Genomic DNA, 20,052 nt, shown 5'->3' on the forward strand with positions numbered 1-20,052 from the left:
TCCATGTTTCTGTTTCTTGTCTTCATAACAGGACCATTGGAATGATGAGAAATGAAACAGGGAAATGATGAGGAAGAATGGCAAAATTTAACTGAGATTTTTATCCGAAACAGCAGAAAAGACACTCAGAAATGGTCCAGCAATGGCTGGAAGCCATTTTTTTCAGAAAAAAATACAAATTAACCATGTAATGTTTAATGAACCTGTGAACCATTCTTAAACTAGAAAACTTTGTGCCCTGGAAAAGGTGATTTGAACAATACCAACTGTAACAGGGCATGGGAATGAAGCATACGGGTCACTAATAAAATGCAGAGATGCCATTTCTAACAGCACCAAGAAATAAAGTATTTATCTGTCACTGAACTACAAACGTACAGATCCCTTGGACTCCTCAAAAAGGTGCCCTCCCTGGAGGGACAAGGGTCCAATACAATCATGGGAGGACCTGAGAATACCTTTGGAGAAGATGAAGCTCCCTACAGTGTATGGAAGAAAACTGAAGGAGTCTGACCCTCCTCACACCCTGGGGAGAACATCTAAGGCAAGACAAAATAGAGCTGGACTCGCTCACACAAAACTAGGCATTGGTGCAAGCCCAGGAGCCACCTGTACGGGTACACTTACCCACGTAGACATCCAGGAACAAATCAATCGCTGTGCAAGATGAGGAAATTTTCCACTATCCTCAACATCCTGGGTGTGGTGAGTGTGACAGTTTGACCTCAAGCAAGAGAAGCTTTGGGCTTCTCTTGCTTGAGGTGGCTTTGAAATGCCACCGTGGGCAGCTTTGAAATGAATCTTGTGGTCAGCTAAGAAGATCCAGAAAACGTGTATTTGGTTTAATGAGAAGAGTCAGCCTAGCGCATAGACAGGTAGATGGCAGGGAGGTTTGGCAGCACACCTGCTCCAGCAGGCATCAGAAATTCCTTGGGATGCTCAGCTGTGTCACACCAATCTGCCCAAGCCAGAAACCTCATCTATTTTTCCCATCTCCCTGAGACAGCTTTCCTAAAGCCAGATGGATGATCACATCCAATCCATTTTTGCTTGCCGAGTGTTATTTCTCATATAGTAACAGAGTACAAATAGTCTTAGACAAAGACATGTAGTTCATGGTCCCAGTAGTCCCCAAGCCAAAGGTGGAAGATGCTGTTAAAATAAGAAAGGGCCTGTTTTAAAGGAGGCAGATAAATTCTGAGCAATATTTAGGATTGTTAACTATCAAGCAGCATTGCTTTAGTTTAAATAGGACTCAATGATTTTTTAGTCAAAAAGATGTGAAAAGTTGTGCCATCTTACTAGTAACTGGCATGTAGAAGGACAGACAAGGCAAAACCAATTTAAAAAACCCCAAATAATTCAACAATAAAACATTTGACACGATTGGGATCAGCCAGTGCAAAATGAAAACGTTGCCATGAATATCAGCATAAGGAAACAGCAACTGCAAACAACAGTGATATCTCAGCAGACAGCCCCGAGATCATATCAGGTTGTCATCTCACTGGGGGCCACAAAATAGGGGAGCCAGAAACACCATTTCCAGCTCCGAGAACAGAAACAAACAGCAAACCAAAACAGAAAGCACTGGCTCACAGCGTGGCATGTAGGAAGGGCATTACTGCTGCCAGATACACAGCACTGTGGGGAAAACTGTGATTCCAGGGAACAGTGCCAGATCCCCAGAAAGACTGTAATTCCTATGTAATTATATTTATATAATTATATGCATATCTATATATATAACCATCAAAGGAAGACCCTCCCACATACTTTCAATACGTAAGTAGTAGCCTTTAGGTCTGCTCCAGGCTTTGTTCTCCTCGAAAGCTGCCAGATTACACAATAAAATGTCATTATTTTTCTTGCTGTTCTCCTTCTCTTTCCTATCTCATATCCTTCCTTCATTTTTTTCTCTCTCCTTTTTTCCACTTCTTTCTTTCCCCCTCTTCAAAAACTTCTTCACCAAAAGGGTTGTCAAGCATTGGAAGAGGCTTCCCAGGGAAGCAGTTGAGTCACCATCCCTGGAAGTATTCAAAAGACGTGTAGATGTGATGCTTAGGGACATGGTTTAGTGGTGGAGTTAGCAGTGCTAGGTTAACGGTTGTACTTGATGATCTTACAGGTCTTTTCCAACCTAAACAGTTCTATGATTCTATGATTCTATTCCTGGCTCTCCCTAACCCCCCTTATTAGCCTTTCGTCTCTCCTCTCATTCTTGCTCCTTTCCTGCTGCTTCTGCTCTTCTCTCTCATTCCTAGTCACTCATTTCTTTCATACTGAATTAACTCTACCCCTGGTCTATGCATTCTGACAATCTATCTGTTTTAAATTGTTGCACTAAACTTAGCTGGACATTTCAGAGAGCTGTGTACATTTAAACTGAGGACGTTTTCAAATTCTTCATAATTCAACTTGATTCCATGTATTTGATACAAGAGCCATATGTTTTTGTGGATCACGTATTGTTTCGCACATGTGAATACTTACAGAACAGACATGTATTTGGGTATCAGTTGCTATTGCTTTCTGAGCTGTCAATTAACTTTCCACTATGTAATAGCACTGATATTTGGAAACGTCCAGAGATTTTCTCCACACTTCTAAAAATACTCTGTAAATGTAACGAATGAGGGCTCACAATGCTGGGTGGGCTTTGCTTGGTGTCCTTTCACAGGTGAAAAAGAAGCACTCACAGGCAACTCCCCATCAGGGCTAACAGGGTGGTAGAGTTTGAGCAGCATTGAGACCACATTCATTCTCCATCACCATCAGCCTTGCTAACAGCTCTTCACAGACACTGCCAGTATTTCTAAGGTTTATTGATTCATTCCCAACAAATTCACTAGAAATGATCAATTAATCTATTGCCTCCTCAGTGCCGATCTAGTAGTCTTTACTCAGACAAAACTTTCCTGCATCACACCCTGTTGCTAAGTCTATAAAGAAGGGGAGAGGAGAGGGAGAAAATCGTGATGGATTCTGACAAAAGCATGTAAGAATTTACATCTCCTTTTCAGCAGTTAAAGCATTAAATTGAATGTTAAAATCCTACCCTAGGTGTGGGTGTCCCCAGCACATCTTTGTATCAAATGTGTGCATCTCCAGGGAAAAGTGGACAGAGACTAGCACTGATCTAAATAGAGGGGAAAAGTTCTCACACTGATTCAATTACAGTAGTATATGTTGTAATATAGCTTCAAGGGATAACTGAAACTTTTGGAGAGTGCTTTTTTTTTTTCTTTCCCTTTTTCTTTCCTTTGGCTGCTGCCACATGGAGCTCATTTCACATTTCAACTATAATGTAAGTGATACAGAAAAACGGTTCTCACATTGTGTCAGATCCACTGGTGCCGAATCCACAGGCACCCTCCTCCAAGTAGTCTGAGAATACAGCCGTGCATAGAGCTTTATCTTTTCTACCCTACTCCTGCCCCACCTGGGTTTCAAGTGGATGAGCTTTCTAGCTCATCCACTTTCTAGATTGCTAGCCAGAAAATAGTAAGTGACCACCAGAAAATGATCCATCTCATTCAACTCTCTGGGAAAAAATTACAAAAGTTAAATCATGACAGTTGTTCCATACTAGAGTGATGTGAAGCACAGGATAAAGAAAAAAGAAGTACTAGTAACCGACTATGTAAATAGAGGTAGAAATCCACACCTAATACAAGGAGGCTGCACTGGCTTTGTTACTACTGTGCTGATTTGCACCAGTGAAGCATCAGTCCTGGCAAGTTCTCTGTGAGCAAGGCGCCCTTCCATCTGAGGTGGCCAATAGCCTGAAAACATCACAGTAATATTTTGACTGGGGGCTCTCGGGACCTGGGGCTGCTTTGTATGCCGTGGTATTGCAGCAATGCCTCAATCTTGCTTGAACAGTAAACAAATATAACAATAGCTATAAAGACAAACTGCAAAAAAATTTCCCACTCCTGGAATTCCTGATGCAAGGTGAGCGCTGCCTTCTCAGAAATAGCCAGCACCCCGTCTTCCCACTGCGCTGGCTCAAGCTGTGGGTGCTCAGTGAGTCTGCAATTTGGCTCTGCTCTACTCTTTATTTGTCACTCAAAAGATGAAAGGTCTAAAGAAAAAAACACCCTGGAAAATTAGGCGTATGTGTTTGTTCACTGTGGAGAGCTCCCCTGGCTCAGTCTTTCCCATGGCAAAATGACATCCTACCATCAGAGCTGTGACGTTCACATCACAATGCTGAAAGCAAAGGTGGCTTCACCCGCGTCAAGTCTGGGCAGACGAAGACTCAGGGGATTCATCTGTAGTCTACGTTTCTATGTTGGCAATGGAGGCAACGATACCACAGCTCATCCTCCAGCTGGGATGACCGCTGAGGCGCAAGGATCGGAGGCATCTTTGTGGTCTTCCTTGGCTAGTTCAGACAAGGGGAACGTGGGGGATCCCTGGCAGTCACGCTGCCAGCGTGCAAATCCCCCTGCCCAGCCCCAGCACAGAACTGAAACAGGGAAGGTCCACTCCCAGGCCTCAGCGAGGGAACTCACGTCAGCGCAGATAAAACCAGGACTCTGTTCTTACTTCAGTGTAAATGGTTTCACTGTGCCTTGTGTTTCTCTAGAATTCACTGCGTTTTATTTTCTTCAGCAAATTCTGTTTCTCCTAATACTTTACAAATATTCAGTTATTTTTCAAATAAATGGCAATATGATCACATAAAGAATATTAGAATTCATGTAGGATCTAATAAACTGTGAGCACCTTAAACTCTACTACGCTAGGAACTACAGCACTTTTGCTGTGTAAATTACAAACTGCTGCTATAAGCTAGCAGCAATCCTGTGTCTGTGTATTAATGAACGTGAGTCATGTATGGAAAGGGATATTTCCTTAACCCACATTTTTTTTCTTTCTCGTTTCACATTTTACAATCACAAATGTGTTCATTTGCTCAAGATCAATGGACCACACAGTGATTTTTTGGGTCTAAGGAATATAAAATGAAGGCTTATCACCAAAAATTTCAGCACATGCGTACAAAGCCATTTTCTATAGTTATAAGGACTCAGTTGCCAAAGGAGGATTTTTTTATAAATATGTATTGTATCCTGCGTGTATTCACAAGAAAATTTGGCTATGAAGATTACTTGACACTTTCTAACTCTCATACAAAGCGCTGCTCTGCATGCTGCATTGCTAGTATTTGTACAGGGCTACACTCCAAAACAAAAGGACTCCGAATGCCTTGTTACATAAAGGGGATTTTCCTTAAAGGAGAGAGTAGTCGTTAAAAATATGGAACAGCAGAGCAATGGTAAAAGCCTGCTGTCAGGATGGAACGCTACAGCCCCTGTGATATCATATATAGAGAGAGCAGCAGTACTGCTAAGAGCAGCAGCAAAGCGAAAAGAAGAATCAGAGAGGGAAATGGAGAGGGCAAAAGGAGAAATGTGCAACTGAGTATTTGTATCCCAGGAATTCCCCACATTTCAAGACCGAATGAAGAACGTCCGGCAGGCTGGGAAACACCTCCCGCCCACCGTGGCTTTTCTGGGTATTTTCTGGCAATCGGACCATCCTGAGAGCATCTGGGCCGTGGCCGGCGGCAGGCAGCAAACCGGTCTTCTTCAGTGGGAAGCCTGGAGCCCCCTCCGCCCTGGCAGGGCCCTCCGCAGCACGGGATGCCGGCGAGGCTTGCCCCCCGGGCCGGGTCGGGGCCGGGGCCGGGGCGGGGGCCGGGGCGGGGGCGGCGGAGCGGAGCGGAGCGGAGCGGAGCGGTGCGGGTCCGGCAGGGGGCAGCGGCGGTCCGGGCCGCCGGAGTCGGTGCGAGAGCTCGGGGAGGGAGATAACGGCGTGAGGGCTTTCCGCCTGGGGCCAACTGTAACTACTTAGGATGTATTCCTGCTTTAAACTCCAAAACGTGTCATGTGGAACATCAGAAAGGCACACTGGTGAACTCTCCGCCTCTAATGGGAAACAGTTGAGAGTTCTACCAAATCTGTCACTTTTTAAATGAAAACATGAAAAAGGGCTAAGATAAAACAAAACAACAAAAAAAGGTTGGAATAATGCACTTTGATTCAGATACTGAAAAATTTTCCTCAAGGAATGGAAAAACTGATGGGAAAAAAAAAAAAGGCAAACCGAAATCTTATGGTGCTCGTAGCAGCCTGAGCAGACATTCCTCCCTATAATCCCCTTGCTCCCTTCCCGCTCCGGGAAGGGAAAAAAAACCTCTTCTGTGATGGCTCGTAGAGATTTTGGGACCGTAGGATGTTTAAACAAGTGGTTCCCATTTCTATTCCAGGGTAACTGGTGACTGTCCCAGACAACGCTTGGCTGCTCTGGGCTGAACTGAACAGTAGTTTATCAAAAAAGGCAAACCAAGAGGCTTCCAAAGCCAGCTCACTGATTTGGGGAAAGAGTAGAAAAAGAGAAGGGCTGTTCCGTGGGACTGCAACTACAGCAGCCGGGCAGGAGACTGTTCTACCCGAGACGTGATCAATGATGTGTATTTTAAAAGACCTTACAAATTCTCCTGCTAACTTTAAAAATCTCCTGTTCCTTTTTTTTTTTTTTTTTAATGTCCCCGTACCTCGGAGGCGTCATAGGAACCAGAAGGGCAACCTGTAAGGCCAGGGGACAGAGAAGCCGCCCCTGCCCGTGCCCTCCTCGCCTCTCCGCTGCCAGCCCGGCCGGGCGGCCGCTGCCCCCGCGCCCCTCCCGCCGCGCACTGGTGACATTAGATCGTTGCCGTGGCAATCCGTGAGGACCCCAGTTAACGTGCCTCGAGGATCTATCTCCCCCTGGTAGTAGTGGGGATCCCAGCCGGTGTGTATCCCTCCCGCCTTCTTTGGGGAAGACTTCGAAGGCAGAAGGGGCTGGCCGCACGCCCCCCGGCAGCGCGCCCACCTCGCAGCGGGTACGGGCTGAAAACCTTGTTGAAAACGAATCAAGGGAGGGCCCCGGCTGCCAAAACCTCAGCCTCCTGAAGTCTGCCTCTCCCCGAAACCCTCCCCAGCCTCACCCCGCGCCCGGGGGGTTCTTTCATTAGCCAGGCAGCCGGCGACCCCGAACGTTTGCCGGGGCGCTGCTGCTTCACAAGCGCTTCGTTGTCCGGGCTGTGCGAGCCGGTACCGGCGCCGCTTCGCACTCCCCGCCGGGGCTGCCAGCCCTCCCCAGCGAAGGGCTCGGCGGGCTGCGGCCAGGGCTGGCTGCCGGGCAGCCCCTGCGCTGCAACAACGATTTGTACCTGAGCGCGGGGAGCGTTAGGAGTCATGTACACAGACACAGTTGCCGATATCGCCTCCTAAAGCAAGGAGCAGAGGAAACTCAGCACATCGTCAACAACATGTGCCTGATATTTTTTTCTGAACGTCTGGTTAAAATCAACACCTGAAATAAGATGAGGAGCGAGTGACTCCTTTTTGTTTCTTCCCCTTTTTGATAACTGAGGACATTACGCCTCGTGTTGTGCTCAGCTTCGCCCCGTCCTTTATTGATTGTTTGGGTTTTCACAGAACAGAACGATAGTAATAAAAAGAATCACAGTTATCGTTGGGAAAAAACGGGGAAACAGGCGCCGTATCTTAAACAGCAGGTCACTAACTCTTCTGTGCGGCGGGGCCGGCAGCCTGCCTCTGCAGCCCGGATCTTCCCACGCACCGCTTGCCCCAAGAAGTGGAAGCTGCCCCGCCAACCTAGAAATCACGGACCTTTTCCCCGCCCTCGTCCAGAGCCCATCTACCGAGGCCTCACGGTCTTTTCAGACGCCCCCGCCCCAGCCAAGTGCCGGAGCCATCACCAGTTGTTAGTGAAATGCCCTCCCGAGGGCCAGACCGCGGGCTGGTGCGGCTTGCGCCCGCCGCTCCCGTGCCGGCATTCACACCGTGCTGCCTCATTTAATCGAAAACAGTCAGTGTAAACGAGAAATGTGACATTCCGTCCCCTTACTTCGTAACCGCTCCGAATTAGCTATTCATGTGGTCTGGGGGGGGGAATCCCGTTGGAGAGAGAGAGAGACAGAGAGAGAGAGAGAAAGAAATTAAACGAAGGTAGGTGACTACTTCATCTGCCAGCAAAACTGTAGCATTTACAGGGACCTGCTGCGAAGTCAGGAGCCTCCGCCGGTGTCAGGGGGAGGCTGCTCTCTCGGGCAGGCTGAGGAGCCGGCTGGGTGCCCGCGCCCGCCTGCGTCCTCCGGGGAAACCGAGCTCGGGACCCCCGGGACTTCAGGGCAGGGGGTACTCCCTCCCAAAGGCAGAGCAGGGAGAGCCAGGCTTCACTTTAGGATCCCACCCGATGAGCTTCTCACAGTATTTGCTCGCTGTGCAACTTGAGGGAGAGCAAGGCTCCCATCCCCTGCGCAGCGCGTTCGTGCTCTATGTTCCTCGAGTCCCTCTCCCCGGGGGACCGGGCAGGTCCCCGCAGCGGGGAGCGGGCGGGCTCCCGCGGGGCGCAGCCCAGCCTTGGTGCCCGCCGCCCAGCTCCGTGTGCTGGGGCAGGAACAAGCACGAGGTTTTGTCGAAAGCCGAATTCTGCTTCAGGCAACACGCAGCTGATTTTGAACGAATTCCCACCAGCCCGCCAAAGCCTGCAGCTGCTTGTTTGGCTAATAAAGCCCCATGTGGTTTCTAAACTTACAGAAAGAAAAAGGAAAAAGATGTCCATCCAAGTAAACTGTAAGTGAAAACTCATTGATTACCTCCGTCTTCCTGTCTCTGATTTGATTAACCATTTGCCATCATGCTTTCCGAGTCACTTCTGTGTTGGTTTCCCTCTGCCTGAATCCTGTAAGACTTTTCCAGAAGGGCGGCTATGATGTTGAGACCAACATACTGTAAACAACCACAAGAAGCAGAGCTAATGTTTTCAATACAGCTCAAGGACTAAAATAAACTCATTGGATTAGGGCAGCCTGAGCGATTGTTTTGGTGAGCGCTTCCCAGGCCCGCTGCTGAACACATCCCCCAGGGCTACCTGGGGCGGGCGGCGGTGCCGCGGCGGCCCCGGGCAGCGGAGCGGGCGGGCGGGCGCCGAGCCCCGCCGGGAGGAGACCCCCGCCGGAGGAGCCCCCCGCCGCCGCCGCCGCCGCCTGCCCTGCGCGGGGCCGCACCCCTGCTGCGGGGCCGATGTTACACCGCCGCAGAGCTGAGCCCTGCCAAGCCGCGGAGATGCCCCGCAGACCCAGGGATGGGCTTCTGGGCGGTGCGCATAGGTGGACGGAGAAGGCGCAGGGAAACGCAGACCCAGGAGCCCCGCCTGAGGCCCGGCTCCATCCCCAGCTCCCGGCCGCCGAGGTGTGCCCGGGGCTGCAGGCGCCGCCGGCGGGGCTCAGCGCTGCGCCCAGGGCTCTGCAGCGCGTCTCGGGGCTCTCGAGTCTTGTTATGTCGGCCCTGGCCATCGCCCACAACAGTGCGGGCCTTTTAGTCCTCGCGGTGTTTTTTTCCACCGTCTTCTGTTGCCTAAAGCACCACGCCGGCTGCCCGTGCCCGCCTGCACGGAGCTCGCTCCCTGCCTTTGAGACTGGCTGGCCTCTCCTGCCAGCGGGCAGGACCGGACCCCGCAGGGCGGGCCGAGCCCCAGCGGGGGGGAAGGAGGGGTCCCCGGTCCCTGCCCGCCACCCGCCCCGTCGGGCTGCTCTCCGGCAGCGCAGGGCCCGCGGCTCGGGCCGGGACGCGGTGGCCGGGCTGGGACGGGCCCCGAGGCGCGGGCCAGGAGGCGAGCCGGGGCACCGGAGCTCCCACGGCGGCCGGGCAGCCGGGGAGAGCGGCCGGGACCCGCGTCCGTCACACACGCAGAGCGGAGATTTTTTAAGTAACAAACGTACTTTTTTATTTTTGAAACAAAAATATCGTTTTCGGCTTAACAATAGCCGGATCTCGCTGAATGAAGCCTTTGCATATTTTCCTGTTTTAATTGGTTGTATAATAAACAGTCCTGACCCCGCACTCTCTTTTCAATGAGTTCAGGGTGAAACGCGGACCATGGGACTGGAAGTGACTTTTTCACCACTTAAAACACGGACAAGAATACCAGGAATCAGGCGGTATTAAACAGCCGCACCGGCCGGGGCGGGAGGGGGACGCAAGGTGAGAGCTGTGTGTGTATCTCCTCCCGGAGCACGGCTCTGCCCTGCCTGCAGGCACCGGCACCGTCGCCCACCCGCCCCGGACACGACGAGAGGAGCCGTGACGCCTCGGGGCGCGACCGCTGCTCTGGGGTCCCTCAGCGCCCCGCTGTCGGGCGGCTGCCCCCGAACTCCCGCCGGGCCGCAGGCAGAGGGCAGCCGTGCCGTGCCGTGCCGTGCCGTGCCGTGCCGTGCCGGCGGGGAGCTCTCCCGGAGCCGAGGGCTCTGCCACTCTCCGAGCCCGGCCAGGGCTCGAGGGCTGCGCAAAGGACAGCAGAGGAAGAAAAACCTGCGGCCGCAAAGCAGCCCCCGGGGGCTGGAGCAGCCGGGGGAGCGATGGCAGCCCGCTCAGCCCCGGGGAGCAAACCCTTCCCTTGCCCCGAGGGGCACGGGCAGCGCGATCCCACCCCGGCAGTGTCCAAGGCAGACTGCTTCCACGCCCGCTCCGTGCAGGGAGAAAACAGCCCTCGCTCTTCTGCTTTCATCTCTCGCCAGCGTTGCATAAACCTGGGGCCGCTCCGCTCCTGGCGGCGGCCCCGAGGCCGGAGGAGGCTCCGTGCCGCGGTGCTGGCCCGGGGAGCGCGTCCCGCTCCGCGGAGCGTTCCTCCTGCCGGCATTTATATAACGGGGAAAGGCCTTACACAACGCGCAAACCCAGCTCTTGCCAAGAGACCGGTGCTCGGCCGCTTGCTTTCGTAAGGGGCCGACGGGGCTGGGTGGCAGCGCGGCCCGGGGGCAGGTGGGAGCCGCAGGAGGAGCCGGCGCGGGGGCCCAGGGCGAGGGAACGCTGAGCCGCCGTGGGCCCCCCCTGGCCCGCGCCGTTCGGGCCCACGGAGCTGCTTGCACGTGGGGTCGGTGCAGCCCCCTTCTCCCGCCCAGCCGCTGCCGTCCCAAGTGTCGCTGTCCCGGGATGCGGGCTCGATGCTGCACAGCAGCAAGGCTGCCCAGCGGCCTGGGCTTGGGGACGCGGGGGGCACAAGTCTCTCACGAGAGGCTCAGTTCCTACGTGTCACGCCTGTGTGTTCGTTAGCACACAGTGAGGTCCTCCGGCTCCCCACCGGCCCGCTGCTTGCTGTCCAGCGAGCAGGGATGTGATGGCCGCCTCCGTCCCCAGGCCGGCGGGACCTGAACGGGAGGCCCGGCCGCTCCCGACAGCGGCAGAGACCGCGTTGCTGCCTGCAGGACGAGCTCTGCCCCACGCCGCCGCCCGACGGCTCCCGGCGAGCGCGGGCCGGCCGGCCCGGAACACCGGCGGGCCTCTCGCTCTGATTTCCCGTCCCCTCTGCGGAGGGCCGAGGGCAGAGCGAGGCGGCGCTGCCGGGGGCACGGCCGGGCTGGAGACAGCCCGGGGCCCCGCCAGCCCCGTCCCGCCAGCCCCGGGCGGAGGAGCGGTCCGCACCGGGGCTGCCCGGGCCATGCTGAGGGCAGGGTGGAGGGAGCGGGTAGCAGCCGAGCTCAGGACGCGGTGGCTGTTTAATAAATCACAGGAGTTTACATTCAGTGCAGCCTCTGTTTATAAAATACAGAAAACGATCGTGAAAACATCCTACAGGCGCGACGGCGGCACCGGCTGACATGGGAACGCGCTGCTGCCGGGGAGCGGCGCGGGAGGTTCGGGGCGAAAGCGAGCAGGGCCCCGGCCGGGCACAGGGAGCCCGGCAGACGGACAGGCCCCCGGCCAGCAGGACGAGCGGCCTCTCCCGGCTCTGCCCGCTCGCACGAGGGGCTCCGCGGCCGCGTCTCTCCCCCGTCGGGCCTAGGCCCCCGGGAGCCGCAGCAGAGAGCCCCCGGTGGGTGATGGCTGGCCGGGGACCCCGAGGGCACCTTTGCCTGCTTCCAAGCTGCCCCACACTCCCGCACCGCGCCCTCTTGGGAAGGGAGGCCCTCGTCCATAGGCAGCGATTGCCCACCACCGAACGGCAGTCAAACGCGCTGCTCCCTGCCTCTCCGTAGCGACGCAGCCGGGTGCTGGTCACCCATCGCGGGCCCGGGCTCTCCCCCAGCGGCGCCACCGCCTGGAGACCCCGCGGGAATCGGAGCAGCCTCGAGGTCCGCACGGCCCTGCCCGGTCCCGGGCTGCCGCCGCCTCCCCCTGCACCTAGGCACCGCCAGATATCGCTTCACCCAAAGCCGGCGAGGCCCCAGCCCGCTCCCGGGCGTTTGCCAAGGGCGCTGCAGCCCAGCCGAGCGATGGCACAGCGCGGGAAGGGGTCCGGGGGGACGCTGGCGGGGCTATGCGGGGCCGGGGGCGGCGCTCCCGCCCTCCCTTCGCCCCGTGCCCACCGCCGGCGGCGGGAGGGGTTTCCCTTGCGAGCTCGCCATGGCCCCGATATATCCCGGAGGAGACAAGCGGGACTAGCAGTACCTGTAGAATAAGCAACAAACAGCCAGGGCCCTGAGCCCTCCGGCGCAAAGCTGCAAGCCAGGGGCAGGAAGTGGCCGGGCTGTCAGGGCCGGTGGCCGAGCTCGCCCTGCGCTCCTCGGGGCGTGTGAGCGATGCTGCCTCTCGCCTCCGCCGCCAGCTCCCACCTGAGGGCCCGGGCAGGTCAGAGACCGCGAGTGAGCGCCCCGCTCCCGGCAGCGGCCGGCAGAGCCACGGGTGGCAAAGGCGTGAGTCGAGGCCGCGTCCCCTGTGCCCTGGCAGCCCCGGGGCTGTCCGCCGACCCGATCCGGCCTTTCGCCTCCCGTTGCATCGGTGTTTGTGTAAGGGCTGGGCTGGCTCCTATCTTCCCGGCCCCAGGTCAGCAGCTCGGCCCCGCAGGCCCTGCGCACAGCGCAGAGCGGCCGCGGAACTGACGCCGCGCAACGACCCCGTTTGCCGCAGCCCCGCGTTTCCGCTCGCCCGGGAGCGGAGCCCCTCGGCCGCACCACCGCTCCCAGCGCCCTCCCGCTCGGGCCAGCCCCTCGGGACCGGGGGCAGGGGGCACAGCAGGGCCTCCAGCCCGCAGCGAGGCCGGGCTGGCCCGGCGGGTGGCCCCGCAACCCTTCTGCCCTGGCCGTGCCCACCGAGCTGCGCCGCGGCAGAGAAGCGACCGGTCCCCGTGTCCCCTCACTGATTTCTGCGACCGAGCGGGAGGCTGCCGCATTCCTCCGTGCAGGGAGTCTGCAGAAGGCCCTGGCGGAGAGGCAGAACGTCAGGCAGCCGGGCAGGGCCCTGCCTGCACCCAGCGCCCGCGGGTCACGTTTCCCGTGGGCCCCGCCGCAGGCCCCCGGCAGCGGCAGGGGAGTGCTCACCCCCGGTGCCGGATTTCGCCCCTGGCACCCCCCCCCCGGGGAGCGAGCTGCCCGCGCAACCCAGAACAACTGGAAAACCCGCATCCCCGGTCCCGCCCGCGGGACAGCAGGCTTGGCCCATGTCGGCGTCCAAGGGGACGGGACCCGCTGCGCCCCGGGCCGGCCCCGGGCTGGGACCACGCCGCCTGCCCCGCCGCCCCGTCCCCTCCTGAGCCCCCAGGCGCCGGCGCAGGGGCCGCTGTCTGCGAGCGCGGGCAGGCTTTGAAGCGAGGCCCAGGCCTCGGGAGCGCCGCTGCCGGAGCCACCGGCCCGGCGAGGAAAGCGACACCCACCAGCGGCTCCCGGCACCGGCACCGGCCGGGGCCCAGACGCGGCGCGGGCCCCGCCGCAGCGCGGCCGGGCCGAGCCCGAGGCCCCGAGCAGGCGGGGAAGAAACGAAAGCGGAGCCGGAGTCTGTGGCGTGTACAGCCCCCGGCACTGCCCGGAGGGCTCTGCCTGCCGGCGCCCCGGGAGGGCCGGGCACACGGGCGAGGTGCTGGCGGCTGCCCGCGCCCCGGAGCGGAGGCGCTCCCAGGCCCGCCCGCCCGCGGTGCCAACGACACGGTCCCCGCACCTCCTCGGCGGCCGCCAAGACAGCACCGGGGCGCCGGTCGGCGCGGCCGAGAGGCGGCCCCGCCGGACCTCTCCCGCCGGTGCGCAGCCCGCCACGGTGCTCACCGGCGCCGATACGCCGCCCGAGCACAGCCCGCGTATTCACCGCGGCGGAGCAGGCGTGCGCGGCCGGGGGAGCGCTGCCAGCCCGCTGCCGGGGCACGGGGTCGGGAGCGGTGCCCGCCGCCGGGAGCCGGCCGGGCAGCGCGGAGCGGCCCCGGCACACGGCGCCCGCCCTGTTCTCCGCTGCCGCTTCTCGATCCCGAGCACGGAGGAGCGGAGTGAAATAAAACGATATGGAAAGAAGGAAAGGCATTTATTGGAGACTTTACAATGCTAGAAAGTACAATAAAAGTGCTAGTTCACTCTAGAAAAGTTGGTCCCAAAATGGTACTATGCCACAGCATCTATCAGCTTACATAAACATTTATAAAATCGCTATGAACTGGCCCCTGTATTATAAACACTATTTTTTTTCACATTAATCTATGTAAAATTGAAGGATCAAAACGTTTTAAGAAAAAGGGCAAGCATTCAAAAGCAGAACCTACCGGAAAATCCATTTTGGGCCAGGTTTGGGGTCAAAAAATACGAAGATAGTTTAAACTTTCATTATTAATAATAATATGCACACGGAAAAATATTCCAATTTATAGGAAACCGTCTTTTTTTTTATAACATCAAAATATTTTTTTAGAACTGTATAAAATTACTTTTAAGACCTCAGAGGACATTGTCTCCTTTAAAAAATATATTTACCGCTGCCGAAACGTTTCACGAGTGACCCTGGTGGGTTTTGTTGTTGGTTTCTTATAACCAGCAATATCACACATCTCCTGCTGTTACAGCAGTCCCCACATAAGTACTATTTGGACGAAAAGCCACAGCTCGGTAGAAGGGCAGTGTTTTGCAGACCGGGGAAGAAGAAAGAGAAGATGAAGAGGATGAGGAGGACGAGCACCGCGGGCACACGGCAGTGTCTAGGCCCCGCCAGCCCCGCACCGCCACGGGTGGAAATGCCTCCGCTATTTACAAGCTCCGCTTTACTCTCCCCAAGGCTGAGCCCGAAAAGATTACGGCCGAATTATAACGGAGCGGAATTTTGAGGGCTAAACAGCCTAATTTTAATTACATGCTTCCCCCCCCCAACCCCCTCACAAACAAAGACTCGAGCAGAGAAACGAACGGTAAAACCGCGCTCGCCCGGAGGCAGCCGGCCCGGCCACCGCTGCGCCCGGCGCAGCCCCGCTGGGGAAGCTCCCACACTTACACGCCTTCTCCTCACCGTAGGACGGCTCCTACACTTACACTACACGCGGAGCAGGGCTACTATTTTCCCACCGCAACAGTGTGGGCACAGAGAGAGGAAAGTCCGCAGCTAGAGAGGAGGAGGAGGAAAGACACGAGAGCGCGGCGGGACCGGAGAGGGGCAGCGGGGCCGGGGCAAGGGCATTTCTGTGGCGGCGGCCTGCCGGAGCCTCCCTAGATGTCTATGCGGGAGTGCAGGGTGCTGTGTTTGCTGTCGTGCTCCCAGTAGGAACAGTGCATCATGGACACCTCGGCGGGCTGGCGGGCGCAGGCGAACTGGAGGCCGGCTCCGTTCGCCGCCGGGGCCGCGGGCGGCGCGGGGCTGGCCGGGCTGAGCTGCTGGGGATGGTGGGCGTGTGGGTGGTGGTGGTGGCCCATGCCGTTGTAGGAGTTCACCATGCTGGGCAGCGCCATGCTCTGCACCCGCGAGTAGGGGCTGTAGGACGCCGGGCCCGAGAGTCCTTTCACATTGACGGGGCTGACGTTCCCGCCAGACATCTGGCAGGAAGTGTAGGGCATGGGCGCGGGGGGCTGCGCCAGCGGCCACGAGTTGTTCATGAAGGTGGACTGCAAGTACTTGGGCGGGGAGAGGTAGCCGTAGCTGTCGGGGCTGAAGAGGGTCTTGCAGGGCTGGAAGTGGGTCGGGGGAGGCCGGAAGGGCCGCTTCATCCTTCGTCTCCTGCGGTAGTTGCCCTTCTCGAACATGTCCTCGCAGGCGGGGTCCAGGGTCCAGTAGTTGCCCTTGCGCTCGCCGCCGCCTTCCCGGGGCACCTTGATGAAGCACTCGTTGAGGCTGAGGTTGTGGCGGATGCTGTTCTGCCAGCCCTTCTTGTTCTTCTCGTAGAAAGGGAACTTGCTGATGATGTACTGGTAGATCCCGGACAGCGTGAGCCTCTTCTCCGCGCTCTCCCGGATGGCCATGGCGATGAGGGCCACGTAGGAGTAGGGGGGCTTCTGCGAGGGGTCCGGCTTCTCGGGGCCCTTGTCAGCGCTCAGCTCCTCCTTGCCCCGCTCCGGCTCCTTGCTGCCGCTGGTGTCATGAGCCAGCAGCGCCACCGCGTCCTCCTCGCCGTCCGGGTAGCTGCTCATCATGGTGCCTCGCGTCCGCCGCCCCGCCGCCCGGGAGGGAGCGGAGCGCTGCCCGGTGCGCGGTGCGCGGAGCCCGGTGCTGGCGGCCGTCCCGCCCCGCACTCGCCGGGACCGGGGCCGGGGCCGGGGCCGAGGCCGGGGCCGGGGCCGGGACAGAAGCCGGGACGGAGATCGGGAGGCGCCTCTCGCGGCGCCGCTGGTCCGTGAGCGCGGCGGCGGCGGCGTCCCTGCCCCCGCGGGCTCCGCTCCCCTCTGCCGCGGCGGCCGGGCTCTTTTCTGATTTGTATGGGCCCGGCCGAGTTCCGCTTTCGTCAGGAGCCCGCTCCCCTATCGCCGCCGAGCCGCTGGGCACGGCCGAGTTCACCCCGCAGTCACGGCGCCGCGCTCAGCCCCGCGCACACGCGGCCCGACGTGGCCCCGCGGAGAGGCGCGGAACCGCCCCGGCTCGGCCGCGCCGCCGGGGGCGGGGGGGGGCGTCCGGGGGGCGCTGCGCGAGCCTCCGCCGCCCGCCCGGGGAGCCCGCCGGGGCCCGCGGCGCTGCGCTCTCCTCCCGCCCGGCGAGGGGCCGCGCTGGAGGCGGTGGGTGCGAGGGGGTGTGCCCGCAGCCGCGGCGCTCGCCCCTGCCCCGGCGGCTGTCACACGTCCAGCCGCACACGCGGTCGCGTTTATATGTCTTGGCCCCGGGCCCCGCCAACCGATCGCGCCCGGGGAGCACAAGGAGGCTGTTGCCGCTCTCCGCAAGCCGGTTCTTGCCGCCGTTATTTGCAGGAGGCAGAGAGCAAGAGGTGTCGGGTCGCTCCTTCTCCCTCCCCGCAAAGTACGCGCAGGCACCCAGCGCGGCTGCAGGGCTGAGGGACGCCCCGAGGGCCGGGGCAGGGTGGCGAGGCGGGGGATGACACACCGGGCAGCTTTCCTGCTCGCTCCCCTGGAGGGCTCCCCCTTATTTCACACGGTTCCTGGAGCAGCGCATCATCGACATTCCCCGTCTCCTTCCCCTTTTCTGCCTTCAGGCAGAGCGTCCCCGAGCAGCAGAAAGGCACTCTCAGCTGGCCTGAGCACAAGACGTGTCGTGTAATAATAAATCACTAACACGGGGCTGTTCCAGCCGCAGGTACAGAAGCGGGCAGGCGGGCAGAGGATGCTTGGCACTGATTTCTAACGGAGCCTTCAGCTCGAGCCCCGGGAGCGGGGCGGACTGGCCCCGTTTGTCCCCCTGAACCCCCTCGCCAGACAACGCGGCCGCCGGCAGCCGCAGGAGCGGGGCCGAGCTCCGCGGGGCCGGGGCCACCGGCGCTCCCCAACAGCGGCCCCCGCTCGGCCCTCGGGGCCCGGCGCTGCAGTGAGCCCGCTGCTGCCGGTACGGCTCTGCTCCGGGGATTTGCCCGCACGGACCCGACCTCCCCGCCCGTAACTCAAGCATGACTCGGTGTTGCCCCTCCCGGGCTGCCCAGAAGCGACCCTCAGAGAAGCTACACGTACACCTCGACGCCCGCAGATCCGCGGGCCGCCAGGTCACGGCCCTCAGACTCGCTTCTGCCTTTCTTGAACGTGAATCGCTGCGCAGCGCTATTCCCCGCCCCGCGGATTTTACGTGTTGCATCAGTTTTTGTAACCGAACGCAAGCTCGGAGGGCTGGCAGCTCTCGCCCAGCATGCCCGGTGCAGCCGGCCTCTCCCGTCGGGGTGCCCTGGGGCTTCGGCATCCCATGCACGGACCTCTAGTTCCTCTGCCCGGCCAAGGGCACACGGGTCCCTGCTCCCCTCCTCGAGAGAGGCTATTTGCGGGTGAAGGCAGTCGAAGATGGAGAAACGTATTTTAACCGAGAAATAAAACGTCCCTTCGGGGAGCTACCGTATTTATATATATTATGATATTTCTCGGTTAAAATACGTTTCTGCATCTTCGCCCATAGCCATATCACGAAGCCCTTCTCTCCCATCGGCGGAAAAACGTATCCCCTAAAACCTGGACTGCATAAATTTGGTCACAGAAACGAGGCCCCTACATTTCCGCACACAGCCGCGGAACAGCGCACGCCGCCCCTAAGCACCCCCCTAACGCACACAAAGGAAACTGCGGAGGGCTCAGGCCCGCAGGAGAGACGCTCTCCAGGTTTTTCCTCCCCGGCCGGCCCCCGGCGGCTCGCTCCGCGCAGGGCTGCGGGGCAGCCGGAGCCAGCTGTGCCCCGCCGCCGCCCGCCGAGGCGGCGCGCCCGGGGCCGGGGCTGCCGGGCTCCCCAGGGCCGGGGCTAGCTTCTTTCTGCCGGCCACCCATGCTGCTCTCGGCGCCCCCCCTCGCCGGCATTTCCGCGGCGAGGGCCGGTGCAGGTGTAACAGCACTGCTGCGTGTGTCATCACCTCCGCCAAATGGCAGATTCCTCCCTTTTCACTCCTAAGCCGGGCGCGCAGCTCCTTACCAGGGCTCGCTCGCTCGCAGAGGACGTTTGACATCCAAGGGGCTTGTTTGGGGTTTTTTGACAGCCCCACCAAGGGGGATTTCGGATGAACACCAGGGCAGAAGCTCAGCCCAGCGCTGGGAGCGGCGATCGGGCCGAGCAGCGGCAAAGGTGAGCGCGCAGCCCCGTGTGCGACTACTTGAGCGTTTGACACAAGGGCAGGCAGGCACTGTCGGCTCTCCCCTCTCCCCGGTGCTAATTAAGCCCTTCCTGGGACATTAAACGTAGGAGCACGCCACTGAAGCTGAACCTGGACACTGTAGCTGCAGTTAAGCGGAGAGCTGAGGTCTCACCGGTACTCACAGGAATGTCGCAGCGAGGGGAATGCAAGTTAACAGGGACGGGCAGCGAGTAGAGGGGCGCGGCGAGCCCTTCCCTGGTGAAGGATCGGGGCATCCCGCCACGGCCCCGGGGAGCGGCCCGACCCGCCGGTGGCTCCCCACCGGTGCCGGTGCGCCCGGGCGAGCCTGAGCCCCGCCGGCCGCCGCTCTCGGGGCCGGGCAGGAGTCTAACAAACCCGGACAAAGCGAGTGCAGAAGGAGCCAGCGGAGCTGCTCCCGGAGCGGGCCTGCAGCCGCCCTCGGGTGTAGGGGAAGCAGGAGAGGTGCTAGCAGTGGGAGGGGGGGCTCACGGCGCCGGTGACCGGACCCCGGCCCGCTGCGGCGAGGGGCACATCCCACCGCAGGACGCCGAGGGGCGGCGGGGAAAGGGCTCTCGCTTTCTTCACACGAGGGCAGAATAGCCCCGTCCCCAGCCCGTTGCCGGTGCAGGGAAGCCGGAAAGGAGGCGGGCAGAGCGGGGCTCAGTCCCGGCCGCGCAACCCCGCTAAGAAGCGCCCCGAGAGGGGCTGCAATCGGGACTTCGCCCTGCTTCTCTCGTACCGAGCCGGGCCGGGTCCACTTTTCCGAACAGAGCACGGGACCCTCCGCTGCGGCCCCAAGTCCGGTATTCCGTCTGGGAAGCGGCTGAGCCCGTACCCGCGGGTAGAACCGCCGTGCGGAGCGGGGCACGGCAAGCGGCGGGGGTCTCCGCCGAGGAGCGCGGCGGGAGCCCCGAGCCCCGTCCCGCTGTGCCGTGCCGCGAGGGCACCGGGGAGCGCCACGGGGGACACGGGGCAGGGCGCCGCCCCCACGCCCTGCCCCAACAGACCGGACAAGGCTTCCCACGAAAGCCGTGCCTTCATTTGCAGCGCTGGTAAAGACTCGAGCAACCC

The 20,052-nt window shown here is 59.5% G+C and overlaps 1 protein-coding gene across 1 annotated transcript; it reads right to left on the reverse strand.

The window, feature by feature from the left end:
* Window positions 1–14,304: 14,304 nt before the first annotated feature.
* FOXL2 (forkhead box L2) lies at window positions 14,305–16,635 on the reverse strand. The gene has a single exon (XM_072867309.1). It carries the CDS (start codon window positions 16,385–16,387, stop codon window positions 15,470–15,472), a length of 918 nt encoding a protein of 305 aa, XP_072723410.1. The 5' UTR covers window positions 16,388–16,635; the 3' UTR covers window positions 14,305–15,469.
* Between the last annotated feature and the right edge of the window lie 3,417 nt (window positions 16,636–20,052).

This window comes from Ciconia boyciana, chromosome 7, assembly GCF_034638445.1.
Source record: "Ciconia boyciana chromosome 7, ASM3463844v1, whole genome shotgun sequence".
Taxonomy (NCBI): Eukaryota; Metazoa; Chordata; class Aves; order Ciconiiformes; family Ciconiidae; genus Ciconia; species Ciconia boyciana.

Excerpts from the sequence above, each read along its gene's own strand:
- FOXL2 (XM_072867309.1), bottom strand. The coding sequence starts at position 16,387 with ATGATGAGCAGCTACCCGGACGGCGAGGAGGACGCGGTGGCGCTGCTG.